The sequence below is a fragment of the Chaetodon trifascialis genome, chromosome 5 (genome assembly GCF_039877785.1).
Source record: "Chaetodon trifascialis isolate fChaTrf1 chromosome 5, fChaTrf1.hap1, whole genome shotgun sequence".
Lineage (NCBI taxonomy): Eukaryota > Metazoa > Chordata > Actinopteri > Chaetodontiformes > Chaetodontidae > Chaetodon > Chaetodon trifascialis.
This window is the reverse complement of record NC_092060.1, coordinates 26,908,276-26,928,424: the sequence shown is the minus strand read 5'-3', so window position 1 is coordinate 26,928,424 and position 20,149 is coordinate 26,908,276. Positions and strand designations below refer to the sequence as shown.

General features: G+C 42.0%; 1 protein-coding gene across 1 annotated transcript; it reads left to right on the top strand.

Annotated features, from left to right (window-relative positions):
* The first annotated feature begins 1,905 nt into the window (after positions 1-1,905).
* npm1b (nucleophosmin 1b) lies at positions 1,906-19,594 on the top strand. The gene is made up of 11 exons (XM_070962917.1): positions 1,906-1,986; positions 2,305-2,387; positions 3,159-3,278; positions 3,485-3,578; positions 4,349-4,440; positions 4,791-4,849; positions 4,958-5,030; positions 9,969-10,067; positions 14,950-15,045; positions 15,138-15,212; positions 16,456-19,594. The coding sequence occupies exons 1-11, from the start codon at positions 1,938-1,940 to the stop codon at positions 16,507-16,509; spliced, it is 894 nt and encodes a 297-aa protein (XP_070819018.1). The 5' UTR covers positions 1,906-1,937; the 3' UTR covers positions 16,510-19,594.
* The last annotated feature ends 555 nt before the right edge of the window (positions 19,595-20,149 follow it).

The following is a 20,149-nucleotide window of genomic DNA, read 5'->3' as shown; positions in this document are numbered from 1 at the left end:
ACAAGGCTTTCTTTAGTTCTGTAAGTCATCATATTTTGGATTGATGATTATTAAACAACTGTTGCTTGCTGTAGCAGGAAAATCCTGCAGCATCCAGTCACTTCCAGCTGAGTCAAGTGAAGAATGAAGAACTCTTTCTGCAGTCTGACAGCATGACAGAGACTTCAGAGTCAACTCAACCTGCTGACATGACACACTTTCATGATTCTCTCTCTCTCTGTCAGCTACATGCTCCCGTTCTGTGTGCACGTCGTCACATATACACGTACAAATGGCTGCACGTGTGCATGTTTGCATAAGAGGCTACATGCAGGGACAAAGAGCAAGCTCACACACAAACACACTGAAAAAACACAAATATGAACATTTTCCTATTCTGAGTGGTGAGGTCATGACAATGAATCATTTCACTCTTATGCTGACAGTCAATTTATGAATTCATTTTATGTGGCGGTGAAACTTTCTAGTGTAAGCGAAGATGACTAGTCAATGTAACAAATACACAATTTGTCATATCCGTACACCTTCAGGGATCTGTACGCGCAAAGCAACCCAGTTGAGCAACTCCACAGGCAAAGACGACATATCAGCCATGAGAACGGCTCTGCGGACGTGTCCTGGCAGTCTGTGACACATTAAAGCCTTCTCAAGCTTTCAGGCATGCATGAAGAGGACTCATTCCTTTTTATAATACTGGTATTGTGCCTCAGTGACTCAACACCTGCTCAATACGGGCCAGCTACTGATTCACTGTGGGGCATGTTTTTAAGGTTAGAAAGAGATTTCAAGAATTTCATTTTAGATGCTTGTGCGCCCTGAGATGTTTTCACGTGCAACAGACATGAAGTAAAGTATAGCCGTCAGGGATTCGAGGTCAAAAGCTGAGAAAGAGAAATTCTGTGAGCTGGAAGGTCAGAGGCCTACAGCACACAGCGGCCCTGCAAGTACATAAGAACCTGCCTGCAGTGCTTGCAAGAAAAGAAATCCAGAGCATCAACAATGAAAACACAGTGCTGAAGGAATTATAACTGGAACGTTTTAACATCATTGACCTTTGAGAAATGTATATCAGTAGTAGTATTAGTCATCTGATTTATATGATCATCATTAGAAAGAGAAATGCTTATATGCACTTAAAATTGTCAGACGGTGCCATTGATAAAAATATTTTGTCTGCAGTTTGGAAAGTTTCATACCAGGTTAATTTCTCTTCTCTGTAATATCTGAGACTGCAATGGTTCTCCATTTTATTATCAACATTTTTAACAACCACAGAAGACTCTTCAAAGGCTGCAACTGCCCCCTGGGCTGGACTTTTAATATCACTGGCCAAAGGCCTCTTTTATTTAGTCCAAACAGCACATTAAGCAACAGACATAAGGGAGAATATCCCACTCTTAATATAAAAGCTGTAATGCCTTTTTTAGGAATCCATTATGAAGTAGGAAGATAATCAAACATGTGAAGATTATTTGCCTTCTCTGCTGCCACCTTGTTCTCTGTCTTGATGAATCTTATGCTTTTCCTGCTTGTACACTTTTTAAATATTCTTTTTGAGTACAGGTTGGAGCTAATTACGTGTATTATTGTATCTGTGTTTGTAGACTATCTATCAACATAATGGTAATACTGTAATACTAAGCTCTGTTAAAACATCACTCATATCCTAATTTTTAATATTGTGATCATGACAGTCGTTTAGATTTTTTAATAGTTATGTTTTAAGTAGACTATTTACCTGTACGTTAACCTCAATCTATGAAACGACAGCCCCATCTAGTGTTTATCCATTGGAATGTTCAGTTTCATGTGGCCCGCCCTGCATCAAGTTCTATTGGCTCATTTTTCTTTAAACGTCGCGTACGTTCGGATTCACCATTGGATCGGTCATATGTCCGTCACACCGGTTTACGGAAGTGTAACCGCCCACTACAAAGATGGAGGACGATATCTCAGATTTGAGCAGACCACAAATGTACTTGTTTGGTGAGCTCGCTTATTCTGACGAATCTTATATTTTTTGGTCGCACAATCAGTTTTGATGTCATGTTATCAGGCACATATAGCCATTTAACATATTTAGCTGGAGGAAATAAGCTAGTTAGCTGGCTATCCTGCCTGCCCCCACTCGCGCCAATTCAGCTCTTTTGTTAGCTAACTGTTAGCCGAGCAAGGGAAGGAGATGCAGAGTTACAGCAACGAGTAAAACCCCGCATCTCAAACAGGTTTATGCATTTGCGTACGTTGTTCAAGATAAGTGCAAACATAAAGTCGATTACATGCTACTCGTATCATTTTCTCTAGGTTGTACCCTCAAATCGGACAAACGGGAGTTCAGAGTTGACGTAGACGACGATGATACGGAGCAACAGCTGTCACTCAAAGCAGTAAGGAAGAAGCTTTCCATTGCATGGAGTAGAGTATCTGTTCGAGCTGAAATGTGCGGCTGTAACGCGTGTTTCAGAGTGAAAGGTGGCTGGTGTTAAACACAGGAAGTTGCAGGTTGTTCTCATGGAGTGATAAGATCACATTGGGGCAAACGTGTATGTAGTTGGTGCTATTTTTGTCGAACATCCCTCCGTCTGTCTGCTTTACTGCCATTAACTGTAACTTAAAGGCATCTGTGTTGGCGAAGCATTGAATAAAAAGACAGAAATGCTACTATATATGAGAAGAACTACCCGCAGTGAACATAAAAGATTTAATCTATATCCAGTGTACCCTGTATTCATGTGTTACCCTCCTAAGATTTACATCCAGTCTGATTTCACAAATACAGGTTGTGATATATGCACATTTAATTTTTCTGATATGAAACAGTGAAAACCAAGACTTGTTAAACCTAAAGTTAGATCCTGACTGATAAAGTCTCAGCTTAACAGCTGGATCCTGAAACATTTTGGTACCTGTACAGGGAAAATTAAGCAGCCAACAGTTACCGTCCAATAAATTAACCAACTAACTGTTTTAACACCAATTTCAACCCTTACTGGAGGCAGCAATCTTCCTAGAAACAATTGCAATAGAAATAATAGGGTCAACATAAGGTTTGTTAGTTGAAGCTGCGCTTTTGTGAAGCATTCAGTCAGGCAAAGGGGATCAGGAGCAACGTTAGCATGAGGATGACACTAAGACATGGAGCTGTGCTGCTTTTCCAGGTGTGTCTGGGAGCCGAGGCTGAGGATAAGTTCCACATGGTGGAAGTCGAGGGTCTCACATATGATGGAAAAAGGACCAAAATGCCACTGGTTGCCCTGAAACCGTCCGTCCTGCCCTCTGTGAGTGAACGCCATACCTGACAGCATTTTGTGAAGTGTTTAAGGGTTTACTCAATGGTATATGAGTAAGAAAAGGCCTATCAATTAGGTGATCTGTATGATCTATAATGTGATTTTGTACATGGTCTTTTTTTGAGCTTGTGATGATCACAGTGAAATTACTTACATTGTGTAATTTGGTGTTGTGGTTGTTTTTTCTTGTCCAGATGAGTTTAGGTGGGTTTGAAATCACACCTCCAGTTACCTTCCATCTCCAGTCCGGCTCTGGACCAGTTCACATCAGCGGGCAGCATTTTGTTAGTGAGTATTAAGGCAGCAGATGGTGGTGCTGCTCTGTCCTTTTCTTCTTCTGGAATTACAGACATGAACATACAAAACGTGACTCGGGTTATCATCAGTTAAATGAAGTACTTACCTGCTCCTCACTATAATATGTCAGTCACAAATGGCAGTTAATGGAGCTTCATTTTACAGGCACATGAAACAAAACGTTATATTCCTAAATGCAAATGTTACTTTGCGACTCCTACTGCTACATTGATTCATTCAGAGAGAAATACAACCCTAATTCCAGAAAAGTTGGGACATGTTTACTGCTGTGTTTCACCACATTTTCTTTTAACAACACCCTGTTGGTGTTTGGGAACTGAGGACACAAAGTGTTGAAGTTTTGAAAGAGAAATTCTTTCCATTCTTGTCTGATATGTGACTACAGTTGCCCAACAGTCGGGGTCTCTGATGTCATATTTTGTGCTTTTATTAAGAAGCCGCGCTGTTGTAACACTGCAGAATGTGGCTTTGCATTGTCTTGCTGGAATAAGCAGGGACTGGATGGTGTCGATACATGGATTTCACTTTGCATGGTAGAGTGCAGGATGATGTAGATGTAGGTGCTGCAACGAACTGAGCCCATGTATTAATATCATCAGTGCAGTCATGGCGGTTTTTAATGCCGCCAATACTGCTCTCTGTTACCAATCATGATTTGAAAGTCTGTACGAGGGCAGATCTATAAATATAAATCTGAATTCATCACTGCGCAGTGCCAGTAACCAGTGTTTTGTCTGTAGGTGTGAAGGATTCAGAGGATGAGGAAGAGGAGAACAACACATCACCGGTGAAGCGGCCTGCAAGCCTGATGTCGGGGAAGAAGCCTCCGCTGGTGTGTCCTTTGAATTCATTAAGCTACACAGCTGCCCTCAGCTGTGAGGAAACATTATTCAGAGAAAGAGTTTTAACCTTTGATAATTAAATATGGTTAGTAAAAACTGTTCTGTAGCAGTGGGGCTTATTTAATTGCTGCTGTTCTACTAAACACACAGAGGAAACACGGCTTGCTTTCACACTGAGCTCATGAGATAATGTGCCATCACGTTAGTCAGTATTGGAATTATTATTGTGTCATCACTAACACTGACACTAATACCCATAAAAATAATGATCATTCAGACCCTCCGTGAAAGTCCTGTTTGTTTGTTTGTTTGATGAACTTACACCTGATTTCCATTTTAGAAAAAACTCAAGATGGATTCTGATGACGATGAAGACGACAGTGATGAGGATGATGACGAGTATGTTTCATCTGAATTTTTAGCCTAATTCATTCTTTTCACCAAATGTCTTTTCCAGCGTTTGTTCAGAAACAGCGTTCACGTTCTTTCTCTTCCTCCTTCTTCTAGTGATGATGAAGAGGACGACAGTGATGAAAATGACGTGAAGCCTCAGAAGATTGTCGGAAAAGAACTCAAAAAAGTAAGATTTTTTTGCTCCCTTTATAAATAACATTAAAAAATGTAAACTTTGATTGCACCTCACACAGGTAGCAAACTGTGAGGCGCACAGACACGATGTGCGTATTTTTAGATTCAGTGTTTCTTACACTTTCCAAGACGTCAGCGTCCATAAATCAGAAAGAAATCAGAGAAAAAAACATGTTGGGGAGTTGCACTTTGAAAGTCCCTGCTGTAGAGGAAAAAGTAAACTGCTGTTGGTTCAATAAATAAGATATCTGAAGTTTAATGACGAGGAGGTTATGAGAATTTAAACATCTCATTTCACTGCAGGATATATTCTCACTTACACCACACGCAGAGATCATACACAGTTTACTATCTTAAAACAAACATTGTTCAGCACTTGCAAAATCACCAACCTATCACTTACATGCCAGGACATTAAATGGGAATTTATTGAAAATACAACTTGCCAATCTTCTGTGGAGCAAGTTATTGATTTGCTGGAGTGTTTACCACATTTCTGTAAGACTGTAAAGCATTTAATGATTAAGAGGATGGTAGTTTACATTCGTTAGGTACCACATGTTTTGAAAGCCTATAGTCAGACTGAGCTGATGCTCCTCTTCAGCTGCTTCTTCATCTGTTCTTGTAGGTTATAAACACCAAAGAATTTAAAGAGCATTAATAGTATTGGATTGTGTTTGAGTGACGTTGAATTAAACAGTGAGAGATTGAGATTAGTTTTTTGACCTTTGAGATGTGTGTTTTTGAAGCTGCCTTCAATATTATCAAGTGAGACATCTTCCTCACATCTTGTCCCAGGCCTTCAAACTTTACTTTGTGCAGTACATTAAATGTGCTTGGAGTGTCTCCGGTCCCCTGTTGTCCACCAGGTGTCAGGGTAGCCAAGGGCTTGCCCTCAGTTTGTTTGTGAGAGAGGAATTCCTCTGTGTTGCTGCAGTCCGCCCGCTCCCCTTTTGTTTCTACCACATCATTTAAACTCCCACACACTGTATCCTATAGTTTCGTTTCATTTCAGCGGGCCCTTCCCATTCCTGCACTCGCTGACCGTCCACCGTTTTGTACGAGACAAAACGTGGAACTTTTTCATCCTGTTCGCTCATGTACCCACCTGTTTTCCACGAGTAAAACACAGGGTCTGTGTGGCGTAATGATCGGATTTCTCCTCTGTAATCTGCTAGAATTCTCACTGTCTCACCAACAAGACGACACTATGTTATCCTATACATACACACACACACACACACACACACACACACACACACACACACAGACACAGACATACACACAAACACACCCACACACACACACACAGACATGCACACAAACACACTCACACACACACACACACACACACACACACACACACACACACACACACACACACACACACACACACACACACACACACACACACAGACATACACACAAACACACCCACACACACAGACATGCACACAAACACACTCACACACACACACACACACACACACACACACACACACACACACACACACAGTTACACACACAGACATGCACACAAACACACTCACACACACACACACACACACACACACACACACACACACACAGACACACTCACACACACACACACACACACACACACACACACACAAACACACACACACACACACACACACACATGCTCAAAGGTGTGTGCACACTGCAATGTAGACATGAGGAAGTACACACACATACTTGCAAAAATACACACAGTCTGTAAACATTAACAATGCATATCTACAGTACATATGCAGAGAAGGACATACTACATACATTTTCTCACACACACACACACACACACACACACACACACACACAGCAGTTATGGGAAACATCTTCCTCCCATTTTTCTGTAGCGCTGCATATCTTTGTCCCTCTGTCATCCCACTGTTAATATGATTGCTCCTTTTTATCGTCTCTCATGCCATTTCAGCTTTGCACCTGGCCTTTGCCTTTGAACACTTGTTTTGCGTGTTACCACAATCATTTGCAAGTGTGTGGGTGCATGTGTGTATCTGCCTCATTTTTACGTCGGTGTCTGTTTGTGATTTCTTTCTTTCTTTCTTTCTCTTTTTTTTTTAAACACGCCATCCCAGTGCAAACCGTGCCAGGCAAAAGATCAAAGCAGGGCAGATGCGCATACCTGCGATGTGAGCGCCGATTCTTGCCTCGGGGTTAGATGACAGCTGAGCATTTCTGTCACCTGTTGATTTATTCTGTTGTCTTCTCCTCCAATTCCTCCTCCTCCTCCTCCCGCACCCCTCCCCTCCATGACCTTAATCCTTTTCTTCACCTTTCTTCTCTGTAGCTCCATGCCTTTCCTGTCTCATTCTTTGATAATGAAAGCACAAAACTCTAGAAAGTAGGGCTGGGAGCAATTACTGTTTTTTTGTCTGCTAATTCAGTAATATGTTATAATTTCTTCCCCTTTTTTGTGGTATCAAACCTCGTTAGTGTTTTAAGTACCGACTAAGATGTGTCCTCAGGATCAATGCTTGGTCAGAAAAAGAAACTATAATGTAGTTTACTACTACAAGTTTACTCGTTTCGACTATGTTTTAGCCAGAGTTCTAGTATGTACTTCTGTTAAAGGAAGATTAGTATGTTTTCTTTGGTGTGTAATCACCTTAAAACAAGAACCTTTGTTACCTTAGAATGAGCTCTTTATAGCCACAGAGGGAGCGGGTCCACTTCCACAGAGTCCACCATGTTGCACCGCCATGTTTCTACAGTAGCCCAGAAGAGACAAACCAAACGCTGGCTCTAGAGAACACCTTTCACATTTTTTCTTTTCAGGCATTGGTAGTGAGGCTGATTACATGCTGACACTGGTATCAAATTTTCATGCTCTAATAGGAGTTTGATTTTCGGGTCAATCACACTCAGCTGAAAATGTGCCTGTGCTGATTTGTTGTTGCATGATTTTGATGTTTTCTGAGGAGCAAACACTTTATTAGAGTGTTACAAAATAAGATCCTGAGGCACGGGGCCTACGTTTGACTTGCATTTAGATGTTTGACTTGTAATTTAACAGCAGTGCCATGACAAGCAAATCTTACATCATCACTCAGGACAATTACGCTAATTTTGGCAACAGAGCAGTCTGGCAGCGCTGGTGTTGGCACCGAGAACAAAACACAACCAGAGTTAAGAAAAGGAAATAACTGAGTTAAATGGTATTTAAGAAGACTCAGCTCAGTGCCTTTACACTACAGACACTGCCAGGAGCGCAGAGTTCTCTGAGAATTTACCAGTTTTGGCTCCTCGGCTGCAATTCTTGCCTTAAGAAGTCTTTGCTCCCGAGGTAGAACTTTCCGATGATCCAGGAACTTGGAATTTACAGCGTTGAACATCTCAGACTGCTCCAACACAAGCAGTGTATGCTGCACCTTGTGTGCAGCATTCATTCAGACTGCTGACAGTCGTGTAGCTGACTGCCCAGCTAGTCGTTTTTTTCTGTCACCAAATCGTGAGATATTGAGGTTTTACCTGGTTCTTTATCTGTTAATTGTGAATATGTATTAGTCTGTGATAGTTTCATGGTCGGTCAGAGCTTTTTAGCATTATTTCTCCCTTTGTTTTAGGGAGGGGCACAGTAGCTTAGGGTGTGAGATCTGGTTATAACTGCTGATAATGGAGTCAAATGAGCAGATCTTCACCGTGACGTAGACAGGTGTCCAAACTTTGAGGCAGATCCATCCACTTCCTCTTATTATTCTGTCATTCTGAGTTCAAAGTAGTGATCATATACAATCAGGTGCACCCATGAAGGGTTTGAAGACAGCTCAGTGTTTCGGTAATATCTGTCTGATTTCCAACAAAGAAGCTGTGCAGCCACACTTGAACTCCCTCACAGCATCTTGTATCACCAGGCATTGCTCGAGGAAGTAACATGTGTAATTGCCTTGTAGCAGTTATGTCAACACAGGCAATTACACTTCTAGCCCATTCTGAGGCGAATACCAGTGATTGCTAAGAAAGGCTTGGTGCGCAGGAAATGCAGGTACTTGCCTCGGCTATTACAAGGTAATTACACAGGTGACTGAGAGCAATGGAAACCTGACGGGAAGGCCTCCAGTGTGGAGAAGAACAATGACAGGTTATTGGGGTACTAAGTATCTGATCAGTGACAAATTACCAAGTATGTCTCGTGCTTCCTCTGTAATTTCATGTAGCGCTGCTGCTTGGAGATAATTTCAGTTTTGGCTACATGTCGTCCCTGATTTGGTCACAGTTATGGTTTTAGCACAGCCTGTAGATGGACAATCATTTGTACTCAGAATGAAGTGTTGGTATCCTCTCTGGTTGAAGCTGGTACATTTTTGTCTTGGGTTAAAATGAAAGTCTACACATGCGGCATTGATATTATGTGACCTTACAGGGGGGAGCGAAAACAACGTGAACACCTCATGGCAAAAGACTCTGAAGAAAATTAACCACAATTGCAGGCACTTCTACAAATGTGGTTCACATTATGTTACAGGCCAATTATAATTTGTCAGCTATAAAAGAGGCTTGGCAAATAGCGCTTTGATATGGGAGTTTTCAAAACAACATGACACAACTACTAGAGCCCCAACGAGGCTATTTTTTTAACATCAACATAAGATATGAGGAGGAACGGGCTCTAAGTCACATATTGACAGACAGGAGCCACTGTTGCAGTTTGAAACTAACCAGCAGGGATATGATAAGTATATGCAATACACATCTAAACTGAGCCGCCGTTGCACCAGGTTTTGCAGTTTTCATTCAAAGTCAGTCAGGGCCCTTTTGCATGAAGTGTTACTAAAGTTTTCAGCTCCTTGTCTGAGCTTTTAACACAAAAACTGCCCACGTTTCCTAAAAATGTTGGGAAGTCACACTTGGGATGTCTTATATATCAGTTTTGGTTGTGTTTCTTTATCAGAGCCTGGAGATTTCAACAAAGAAGCTCAACAAGACGCCGGTGAAACAAAACGGCCCGACAGGAAAACCTTCAGGATCAGCGGTCAAACCACAGATTAAGGTAGGGAAGGCTCTACCACCTGCTCAGACCTATTTATTTGTGTTAGGAGTGCACATAACTGGCACACAGGTGCACGTGTGCGACAAAAATCTGAATTACAGTTATTAGTCATCAATAGACATTTCTTATCTACATATGTCATCAACACATCTGACCCAATCAAATCACCTACTGAGGATATCCAGAAAACAAGAGACAGCAGCTACTTTGGGGCTCCGCCTCAAACTGATGTCGTTCACATCCACTTCTAGCAGATAAAACAGGTGTGTTTTATGCAGGTGCAAAGAATTTCAGTCATCCAGCTCTTGCTAACAAATGAGCTAGTCAGCTGAAAAGTCCAGTCGCCCACTTGCTAAATAGAGAAACGAGCTGAATGAAGAACAACCCTGTAATGTTTTTCATGAAGGTTAAAGACACACATCCTCATTTTTGCTCATTGAAGCAGCCCGGGGTGAATGAAATGTGAATGAAACGACCTCCACCGCTTTGGCAGCGCAGTTATGAGCACCGTTCTTCAGAAATATGAGGCCACTTTGCAACTTGACAGAGACTCTGCTGTGAGAGAGCCGAGGCTCTTAAAGCAAGCCGGAAAACACTTGGCAGCGTCCTCTGTGTGTGACTTGGTCCAAACAGTAAATACAAGCAATCCAGATTGTTGCTCCAACTTCAACAAGGTGGGTGAGTTGTCTCTTGCACTGCCTTTGAGCAGTGCAGCCTGTGAGCACCCTCACGTCTCAACATAATAGGAAGAAGTACGGTCACGAACACGTCTCCGCCCTGATGCACAGTCATCTGTAAAAGACGACAACAGAGACGTCTGACACAAAGCTAGCTGTTCTCCTATGTCCTATATTTTTTGCACATATTATTTTCAAATTTTCAGAAATAATGTGCTGTGGTTAGATTTGTGCAGAAGGCCAGAACATTATCTCTGCTTGGCTGATTAATTAGGTTACTATGTTCCTCATGCCATGTTGATACAGTATGATTTGATTTGTCACAGTTATGCAAAAAATAAATGAACTCGCGACAGATTAAAGCAGCGGAGAGCAACAAATGTAAAACCTTCTTTGCGAGCAGACATGGACCTCCGACTGCTGTTGAAACCTGATGAGGCCTGCGAGCAACATGCGTTACACAATGTAGTGCATTTAAAATAGAAAAAGAAAAACTTGTACAAACAACTTTTTGTGTTAAATTCTTTCTGCTCAAACCTCAGCCTGAGAAGACACAAGCTGTCTATGACCAGGGGTGATTGTTTACATTTACATTTATTGGCATTCTCTATTAAACAAGAACCAAAAAAAAACCTTGGAGAGCTGTCTCTTTCCGCCGCCAAGGAATGTGATAAATGCGCATTGCAATTAGCTCAACCTGATAGTTAATTTCTTGGATGGAATGTCTTGGACAGCCGCCTCTCAAAACCCAAAGCTTGAACTCTGCCTCTCTTTAAGCAAACACACCTGACCTCTAAACGGGTTTCCCGGGGCAAGGTTTAAACTCGCGACCCCTTGGCCTGACCCCGCCGTCTTGTGTTGCAGCCACCTTTGATGCCCCCCCTCCGACCCCCTGTAGCACACATACACATCAGGGAATAGAAATTGGCAAGGTTTACAAGCTTCTCAAAGCATTGTGCTGTGATAAAAATGACAGGATAAAGGATTATTTGTTGGCATGCATGTAAGATAATGACAAAATGTGGCTGATGCTAAAATAAGACCATCTCACTCACCTGCACGCAAGAACATTGTCACTTCTTGTCTGACGTCTTGAAAGAAAGCTGTGTAATTCTTATCATGTTAAACACTGAGCTGCAGGATTTCTAAATTCCTGAGGCGAGAAAGAGATCCCCCCCCCCCCCCCCCCCCCGGACAGCGTTCTTGGTGTGTGGGAGAGTGCAGCTAATTCTATGGTGGCCGTTGTCCAGACATAACACAGTGGCTCTTGAAATGCTCTGGGGGATTAGCCGACGGGCAGCTGAAGCGCCGAAACCATCCCGCCAGTTTAACTTTCTGGCCCGTGGAGCTTCGACTGCCCCCATCCCCTCTCCACTTATACACAACAACTGTTCCCTCTCTACAACCTCTTCACACCCCTCACTTCCTGGACACACCTTCTCCCAATTGCTCTCATTACCCGCGTTTGATGTCTGGTGCAGCTTGCGCTTCCAGATGCCCCTGAGGAGCGAGGAAGCGGGCGTGGATGTCTGTTTTTTCTTTACTAAACGCAGGTGACTGGTCATTAGATTGGCTTGTCAGATCTGTTGCCAGTACCGCAGTTCTCACCTCTCACAGCCCAGCGTGTCGCTGCGACTTCTTGCGTAACCGGCTCGGAACGAGAACCAGCTAACTCGAGTTGTGCTGATCTGAAGTAACTTTATCTTGCAGCTGGTGCCTTTTGATTGATGTGTTTGGAGACGTCGATGCTTTCAAGCACACGTCACAGTCGTAAAGTTGTTAACCGCTCCACTCAGGCTTCTCCCAAAAGTGCGAGTCATTGTTTTAGCGACTGATTGACATATGTTCCAGCAGGTGCCTGTCTTATTAGCGCTTATGTCTTTACACCGTAAGTGTAAGGATGTTTGCTTCTAACTGTGACTACAGATTATGACCACAAGAGTTTACTTACATATTCAGTCAAAGGACAAGAGTCACAGTTTCTGGTGACCTGACGTTTCCCCAGACGTGAACCTAGAAGGCTCTCATTCCGACAAAAAGACAATTACCACCCCCGGACAGACCTGATGAGCAAAGGTGTCACAACCATGTGTTTGCACTGGATTGAAGACAAGAGAGTGCATCAAATGATAGCGTGCTTGTGATTAAGTTCCATGTCTCGTGGCATCTGTAATCAGTGTCTGGCCCAGATGAAAAAGCTTGCTGGCTTTGTGTGTTTATCAGCTGTTTCAGGGCCACAGCTGTCCTTTGGAAGTAGAGAGCTGCCCATAAATAATAAATACATAGTGCATTTGTCTGGCCAGGAGCCAGCAGCATATGTGTGTCGTCCAGGCTTTCTCCATTTTATACCTTTTGATCTGTGCCATAAAGTGCAGATCTGTTGGGGACAGGGACAGATAATTACATATTTCAAACCAAAGAGAGAATTTATTTTCTCAAGATCGTTCCACCTGTTTTTAACCTTTTCAGGTCTAACCCTGGTTCTCAGAGCCTGCAGTGGCTAAAGGTGTTTGAACTATTTAGTTGTAACTCTGGGCATTTGTTGATTGCATTCGTTTAGCCTACATATGTTACAGAGGCTCCAAACCATCTGCAGTGGCCGGACGCATACTATATGCGGTGTAATGGAGCTGCTGTGTAAAAGGGTGGTTAGAGTTCAACAATTATAGGTATTGCACATCATTTTTTTCATTTGAATCAAAACAAATCACACACGTCTGGTCACTTGTAAAAAATCAGTGTTTGCACCAGCATAAAGGTCCGATCAGACCAGTTGTCAGTGAGCGTTTTGCACACTGCTTGTGAGCCCTTGCGCTTCAGATATCCAGAGTGCCTCATGTTTTTGCATGAGAGCTCTGAACACCTAAACACCTGAAAAAAACTTCACCTGTCCATATATACGGTCGTTTGGTGCTTTGCGTTGTGCAACCTGCAAAAAGCTCTCTGTCTGATTGGGCCTGACATTTGCAGAAAATAAGCTTCGAAAATAAATAAGTTTTTGCTTTCCGCATGTTTTGGTTTAGTGTCTGACTCAACTAATATGACCAGAAAGTAGAAATCTGAATCCAAACACACAAAATCAGATTTAAAAAAAATGACAAATTATACCTAATCCGACTTAAAACCACAGACAGAACACCTGCTGGACAGCCGTCCATTTGCAGGTGAGGTTTTGCTGCCGTTCGACTCTTAAAAAAAAAAAAAAAAAAAAAAAAAGTTGCTTGAAACATGGCTTCCCTCTTCTCTCCAATGTGTCTCTGGCTATCAATGAAACCCTGCAATTTCACTGGATTCCACACTGGCTTTGCATGTAGGGACAAGCTCTGCGGCTTGTGTAACATGCAGTCACGGCATATGGTGTGTGTTGTTGTTTTGTCACATTCATACACTAATAATTTAGGACCTCTGGGGCCTCGACTGCCCAGGTCTGGACACACCTGTGGGCCGGCTAGTTCGGCGCTCACGCTGCTCTCATCTTCACGCACACGGGGTGCATTGAAATGGCACCAAACATGAAAAAGACGGATTGCTTGTGACAGTATTGTTTGAGTCTTGACCGTCTATAAATGTTGAGCAGAAGAGCGAGAAGAGCCATCTTTACTTGTGGAACTCATTAATTTGATTTGTCAGTATAACTTTTATTGAGAAACAAGCACAAGAACATTGGCTGCACTTTGACCTTTTTTTCTTTAGTTCAGTCGTTTGGGATTTACTATCAAGGGAAAAACACATTGACAAACAATCTCTATTACTTATTGGAGAGTCAGGGCTTGCCCTCTCCTGCTTGCAAACAATAAAAGCATAATTTGTACCTCATGTATTTGAAAAAAAACAAAAAAACAGAAAGATGGTGTAATTAGGCTAGAATTTGTTGTCCTTTCTGATGCTTTTATCTTCTTCCAGCTGGTTGCTCATGCCAAGGCTGTAAACTCAGACCCAGACAAAATGGGTCACGATGGGTCTGTAGTCCAGACCGGCTGGAGCTGATGGTCAGCAAACGATTCATCACCAATAAGTCAGAATTAACAGTTTTGTGTTCAAACAAGGACACAGACAAATGAAAGGTGACATCAAAGAGCTGAACCTGAGGAAAAGCAGAGATTTGGTCGTAATATCTGAAGGTGTCTTTTATCTACAGAGCTGCACATCTCTGTTTGACGTATCAATCAGTGTTTCTTATCTAGCTGGTATTTTTTTTTTTGAAGACACCTGTCCCAGGAAAAGACAAAGCCCAGGCTGGCCCGTCTAAATCTCCCTCTCTGACTGAGATTAAGAGCAAGTTGTCAACGGCAGCCAAGGAGGTAAGGCTGTCATCCTCTTTTGCAAATTACCGCTCTTAATTGAATGTCTGAGGCGCGGTTAAGCTGATGATTTAATGGCTTTTTTTCATCAGGGGAAACCACTACCGAAGACGGAGCAGAAGTTTGAGAATTTCGTGAGGAGTTCTTTTAAGATCACAGACAAAAAAGTAAGTCATCGTGAGTCATTTGATGTATTATGTATATATTTATTGATTGCACATGGTTTTGAGAGCCATGATTATGAGCTCTCTGTTTATTAGTTTTTATGTTTTCAGCTCTTACATCACATGTGCAATTTATATCAATTCCATGCTTTTTTTTGCTTTTGCAGTCTTTGCATTTAATCTCATGAAAGCTTAGCCACGGGGTGTTGTTTGTTTTCTAGGAATATTCCAGTTGCTGGGTGTTAGTAGCCACGGGCACATTTACATCAGCCTTCATATTTAGCTTTAAGAGCTTTTTGCTGTGATAGATACCGAGGAATGCATTATTGTTCCTCACACTGTCCTCATACCTCACACTGTCCATTATGCCTCAGACGTCTCTCCAGCACAGTGTGTTCTCTTTGAATTATATTCATTTTGTGTCAGCGAGCTCTTTCGAGATGGAATGGGAGTATACCTGCCAAGGCAAACTCTTTCTCAGTGATTTACTGGATTGTGTGTCTCTTGTAGCCTTAATGAAGGGACTGGCGGTATGTGGATGGTACCAGTCTCTTTCACGTTCAAGGCCTTTGACCAACCCCAAAAACCCCTTTTTTTTCTAAATGCAGGACTTAAATCTTTTCTAATGCTGCTTGTCATTTCAGAAGAAAAACAACAGCCCCTGCACATTATGCTGCAGAGCATGAATTAATCACCCAAAAACTTAACATTATCACCACAGACTAAATTATTTGAGTTGTATTTCTGTATCAAAGCATCTGTAAGAAGGCGATCACTTGAAAAAGGTTATTGGGACGTTCGTTTGTGATTGCATTACATTGTTAAAATGTGAACTGTACCGCTATGAGAGCAGGTGAAAGCTCTTTAGACCCATGCATGGGCCGGTTGGACAGGGAGAGGAGTGGGGGGTGGAGTTGGGCTGGGGGGAGCTCGTCGATCCCCGTGTGTAGAAACATCTGTGGAAGTGCTTTGGTTTCATCAGCCAAGGCTGAGATCTGTCAGACCTGGAGCACCTAGTCATATACTCTGGTATGTACTGTTGCCCCCACCCAACCCCTCGTCGTTCCCCAGCAGCCCCGTCTAAACTCAGCGTTCCCACAGGCGAGACGCACAAAGCATGTTGGAGTAAAAGTGAGTCATGTGTCTAATGCTGTATCGCACTTCATCTGGATGATTTATAATTTCTTTCTTCTCTTCTGTTCTGTTCTGTTGTTGCCCCTCTTTCCCCTCTCTGTGCCTTCCTCAGGTGGTCAAGGACCTTTGGAGTTTTGTACAAACACTGAAGATTGAAAAGAAGTAACAAACCTCGTACTTTAAGGCGTTTGTATGTTTTGCATCCTGCAAAGACATTTAAAGGCACAGTCAGCGAGATTTCCTACTCGGCCTTACGACGTCATCATGAGTGAACCGAAGGACTGAGAGCTGAGAATGAGGAAAGCCATTAATGATTCAGGTGTCACTGTTATGTTGTTTTTTGTTTTTCTTTAGATGCGAAGCACCTCCTGGAGCTCGTTCGTAATTCACCCACAAACTCGCTCTATCGTGCTGGCAGACTGCAGATTTTCTGTCGCATGCCAATCTGCACCCCCTACAGGGAAGGAGAGTAATTGCAGCATCAAGTAGGACCTGCTGGTGTTGCTTTCCTACAGGAAAGAAATGGCTGCTGCGATTCTAACACTTGCGCCACCTGCAGGCAATAAATGTTGCACCTGCAGATTTTTATAGCTGCAATAAAGAACAGATATGTAAACTATTAAGTAATGACAAAGTTGGAGCCAAAGACAGACCAGACAGAACCGTGTGAAGTTAGTCATTGCTAATTTTTTTGTATGGCCTCTCGGTCATAACTCTTTTTTTCCACATTAAAAAAACCTCCTCTGAGTTTAGCTACGGTATCTTTTCTTTGATGCCACCACAAGGAGGCGCTAAAGACATACATTTTCAAATCCTACACACAAGGGCTCATAGAAGCAAGACATACATCCTCAAACAACACCTGTGAAAATGACAACAGCCGCAGGTGGTGTGACTGAAATTACAGAAGCTGTTCCTGTCCCTGCCTGTAGGGGGTGAGCTATCGGCATGTCTGCATCTTACTTAATTCACGTATAAGTACTGCGTTTTGCATTGAAATTGCAATTTGATGACATTGGCCGAGCGCGGTTTCAGGTGCTTCGCATCCATGACACTGTGTGTCCTTGTTGAGTCAACAATGCAATAGGAGATATTGCAGAATGTGCCTTTAAATATCTCTACTGTAAACTGAGATAAATCAGAGTCCCAATTTGTGTGAACGTAAGTGCTGCAGACAAGGGTGGTTAAGACAGCTGGTGCAGTGGGACAGCGACAGTATATTTTTCCTCAAGTGTTTTGTTATTTTAGGTTGTGTCCGACTTTACTAGCTTGCGAAACACGCTTATAGATTGTACGATGAGTTTGTCTGCTGCGTGCATTTTGTACAGAAAGTCGCCAGTGTGGGTCGAGGATAAGAAGTTTTTTTTTTTCCTTCATTTTATACTATTTGTTTCCTGCAGCGATGAAGAGAATCAGCAACAAGGTTGAAGAGTTGATAAAACATTTCCCTTTGAAAGGAGAGCAGAAACAGTAAGAACCACATGCTGTCTACATGGATGTTTGCAGTTTTAACCGTGTTGCTGTTGCTTATCTTTAGCAGCATCGTGTGTTTTCACCTGGAACACACCTGACATTTGTGGACGAGAGCAGCGTCATTCATCGTGTTTTTAATTTTATTTTAAATGCTTTCAAGACAAACGGAGTTAAGTTTATATTTGGATGATCTGAGCTGGCAGAACCTGCTCACTGGAGCCGTTTCAGATGACATTTTTTGGAGCGTGAATTCATATCAAGCTATTAACATCTGTTATTTGAGGGGGTACTTAAAGCCAAAAATCATCTGTGGCAGAAGTGTTCATAAGAGCAGTGTGAGCTCTATAAACTGACAGCAGATGCCCTGACTAACATGGTTTTCTTTAAAGGAATATACATCACACACAAGTTAAAAACAGAGATTGTTAACTCGCTCCAGGAGTATACGTATTTACAGCGAGGCACTAACACTGTTTTCAGTGTATTTCACTGTTCCCTGATGCACTAAAAACAGATTACAAGCCTGTGATTAAGCCAGATTATCTTATTTATTACAACATAATCATTAGGCAGATATGAGAAAATGACATCAGAATAACATGACGTCATTTACAGAAACCCCATAAAGAACTCAACCCCGTAATTGTTTGCACTCTTGTAAGTCAGTGCTGGGGTGACAACAAGCATACACTCGCTCTGTGTGTATAATGTGTTTATGATCCTGTATAATGCTTTTATGAGCCAAATGTTGGCAGTTGGATGCCATCTTTAACCAATCAAATCGCTTAGGCCGACCTTTCTGTTGTTGTAGAGGATATTTGAAATTCCATAGCTGGAAACTGAACTACTTCAACTAATTTAGACCATTCAAGTCACCCTGATAATTGACCTGAATATTGCATTTGAAATGTCTGTAAGGTCCTCTTTGTCCTGAGGCTTCAGCAGCAGCAGGTTGCCATCCTGAGGGTCTAATTTTGGTTTGCGTGTTAAATTCACGATTCTCCCCTCGCATCAAACTTAATGAACCTTTTTCTGTAAATAAATCGCTTGCTTTTATTTACAAGTACGGCAGCTGAACAGTTATGTTTTTACGTGTTTGCTTAATCCGCCCTGCTCATAGCTGTTTATGCAGCTTGGATCTGTTGTCATGATGTTTGTGTTCTAGTTTGGTAAAGAAGTGTTTTCTGTTGAGTTTAACCCCCCCTTTTTAAAATACTGCCCTTTTGTTAACGTCTTCTTCTAGTTTGTTATCTTTGAGTTGTCCTCCTTTGATTCCAGTTTTCCTAAACATCTCCAACGATCATGATCTTTATTGATAATGTGTAGCTGATAGCTCATTATTTTTAATCGTTTTAGTAATAACAGCAGTGGGATTGAAATTCGGCTTCCACAAATAGAATATGCAGCAAACAGGAGTTTATTTCCTTGTTATGAAGCTACTAGCATGGTAAAACAATGAGTTATTAAATATAAAGTTTCCTGGATTTTGAGTCATAGTATGAACTGCAGTATCAGACTGAAGTAGTTCTGAGATGATCTCTGATTGATACTGTATCAATCCCCCCCCCCCCCCCCCCCCCCCCCCGACATGAGCTGACATGTTGAAAGTGCATTTTGTCTTTTTTGTCAAACTTTATTGATTAGTTGGTGCATGATTCCTGATGGTGGATACTCGATCCGTTCATGGTTTGTTGAGATGAACACATCCATCCAGTTTTTTTTTTATCCTATCTGTAACGTTTATCTGAATAAAGTGAATCCCAGCTGGTTTTGAGCCACGCAGTTTGATGTTTTTTGTGGACTGTGGACCAGAGCAAAGTATTAGCCACGTGTGAATTCAGCTTCAACGTAAATGTCCAACACAAAGAGATTAGGGAACGCTATTCAACTCGTAACAGCATTTCTCTCTATTTTCAGAGTTTTTATAAACCAATCAGTCAATAGAGCAGTTAATCAGCAGATAAATCCAGAATGAAAGTATCATTAGCTGCAGTCTAAAATGAGCTCAACAGAACAGCAAAAACCTGCTTTATCGTTAATGCTTGACTAATGATAATGCACAGATTATTCATACGTGGACAGTCACAGGATAATTTTCTGCACTTTGAAAAAGCCGATTCGTACGCTGAAAGAAGCACTAGTCGCTGCTTTTGTTCCTCATGTCTGAACTGGCTGAGAAGAGATTCCTTTACGAAGCAATTTCAGTCTGAATGAAGGAGGAACTTGTTCTGTGCTAAAATGACTTAAAAAGTTCAGATAATTTGAGGCTTCGGCAGCCCGAGTTCGACAAATCGAGTAGTTTTCATCCAAAGTTAATGTGTTTTAGCACCAAA

What these genes read in the sequence shown, in the direction of transcription:
- npm1b (XM_070962917.1), top strand. Translation starts at nt 1,938, where the DNA reads ATGGAGGACGATATCTCAGATTTGAGCAGACCACAAATGTACTTGTTT. An exon ending in ACCACAAATGTACTTGTTTG is followed by an intron (nt 1,987 to 2,304) that starts GTGAGCTCGCTT and finishes CATTTTCTCTAG; the next exon opens with GTTGTACCCTCAAATCGGAC. An exon ending in TTAAGATCACAGACAAAAAA is followed by an intron (nt 15,213 to 16,455) that starts GTAAGTCATCGT and finishes TGCCTTCCTCAG; the next exon opens with GTGGTCAAGGACCTTTGGAG.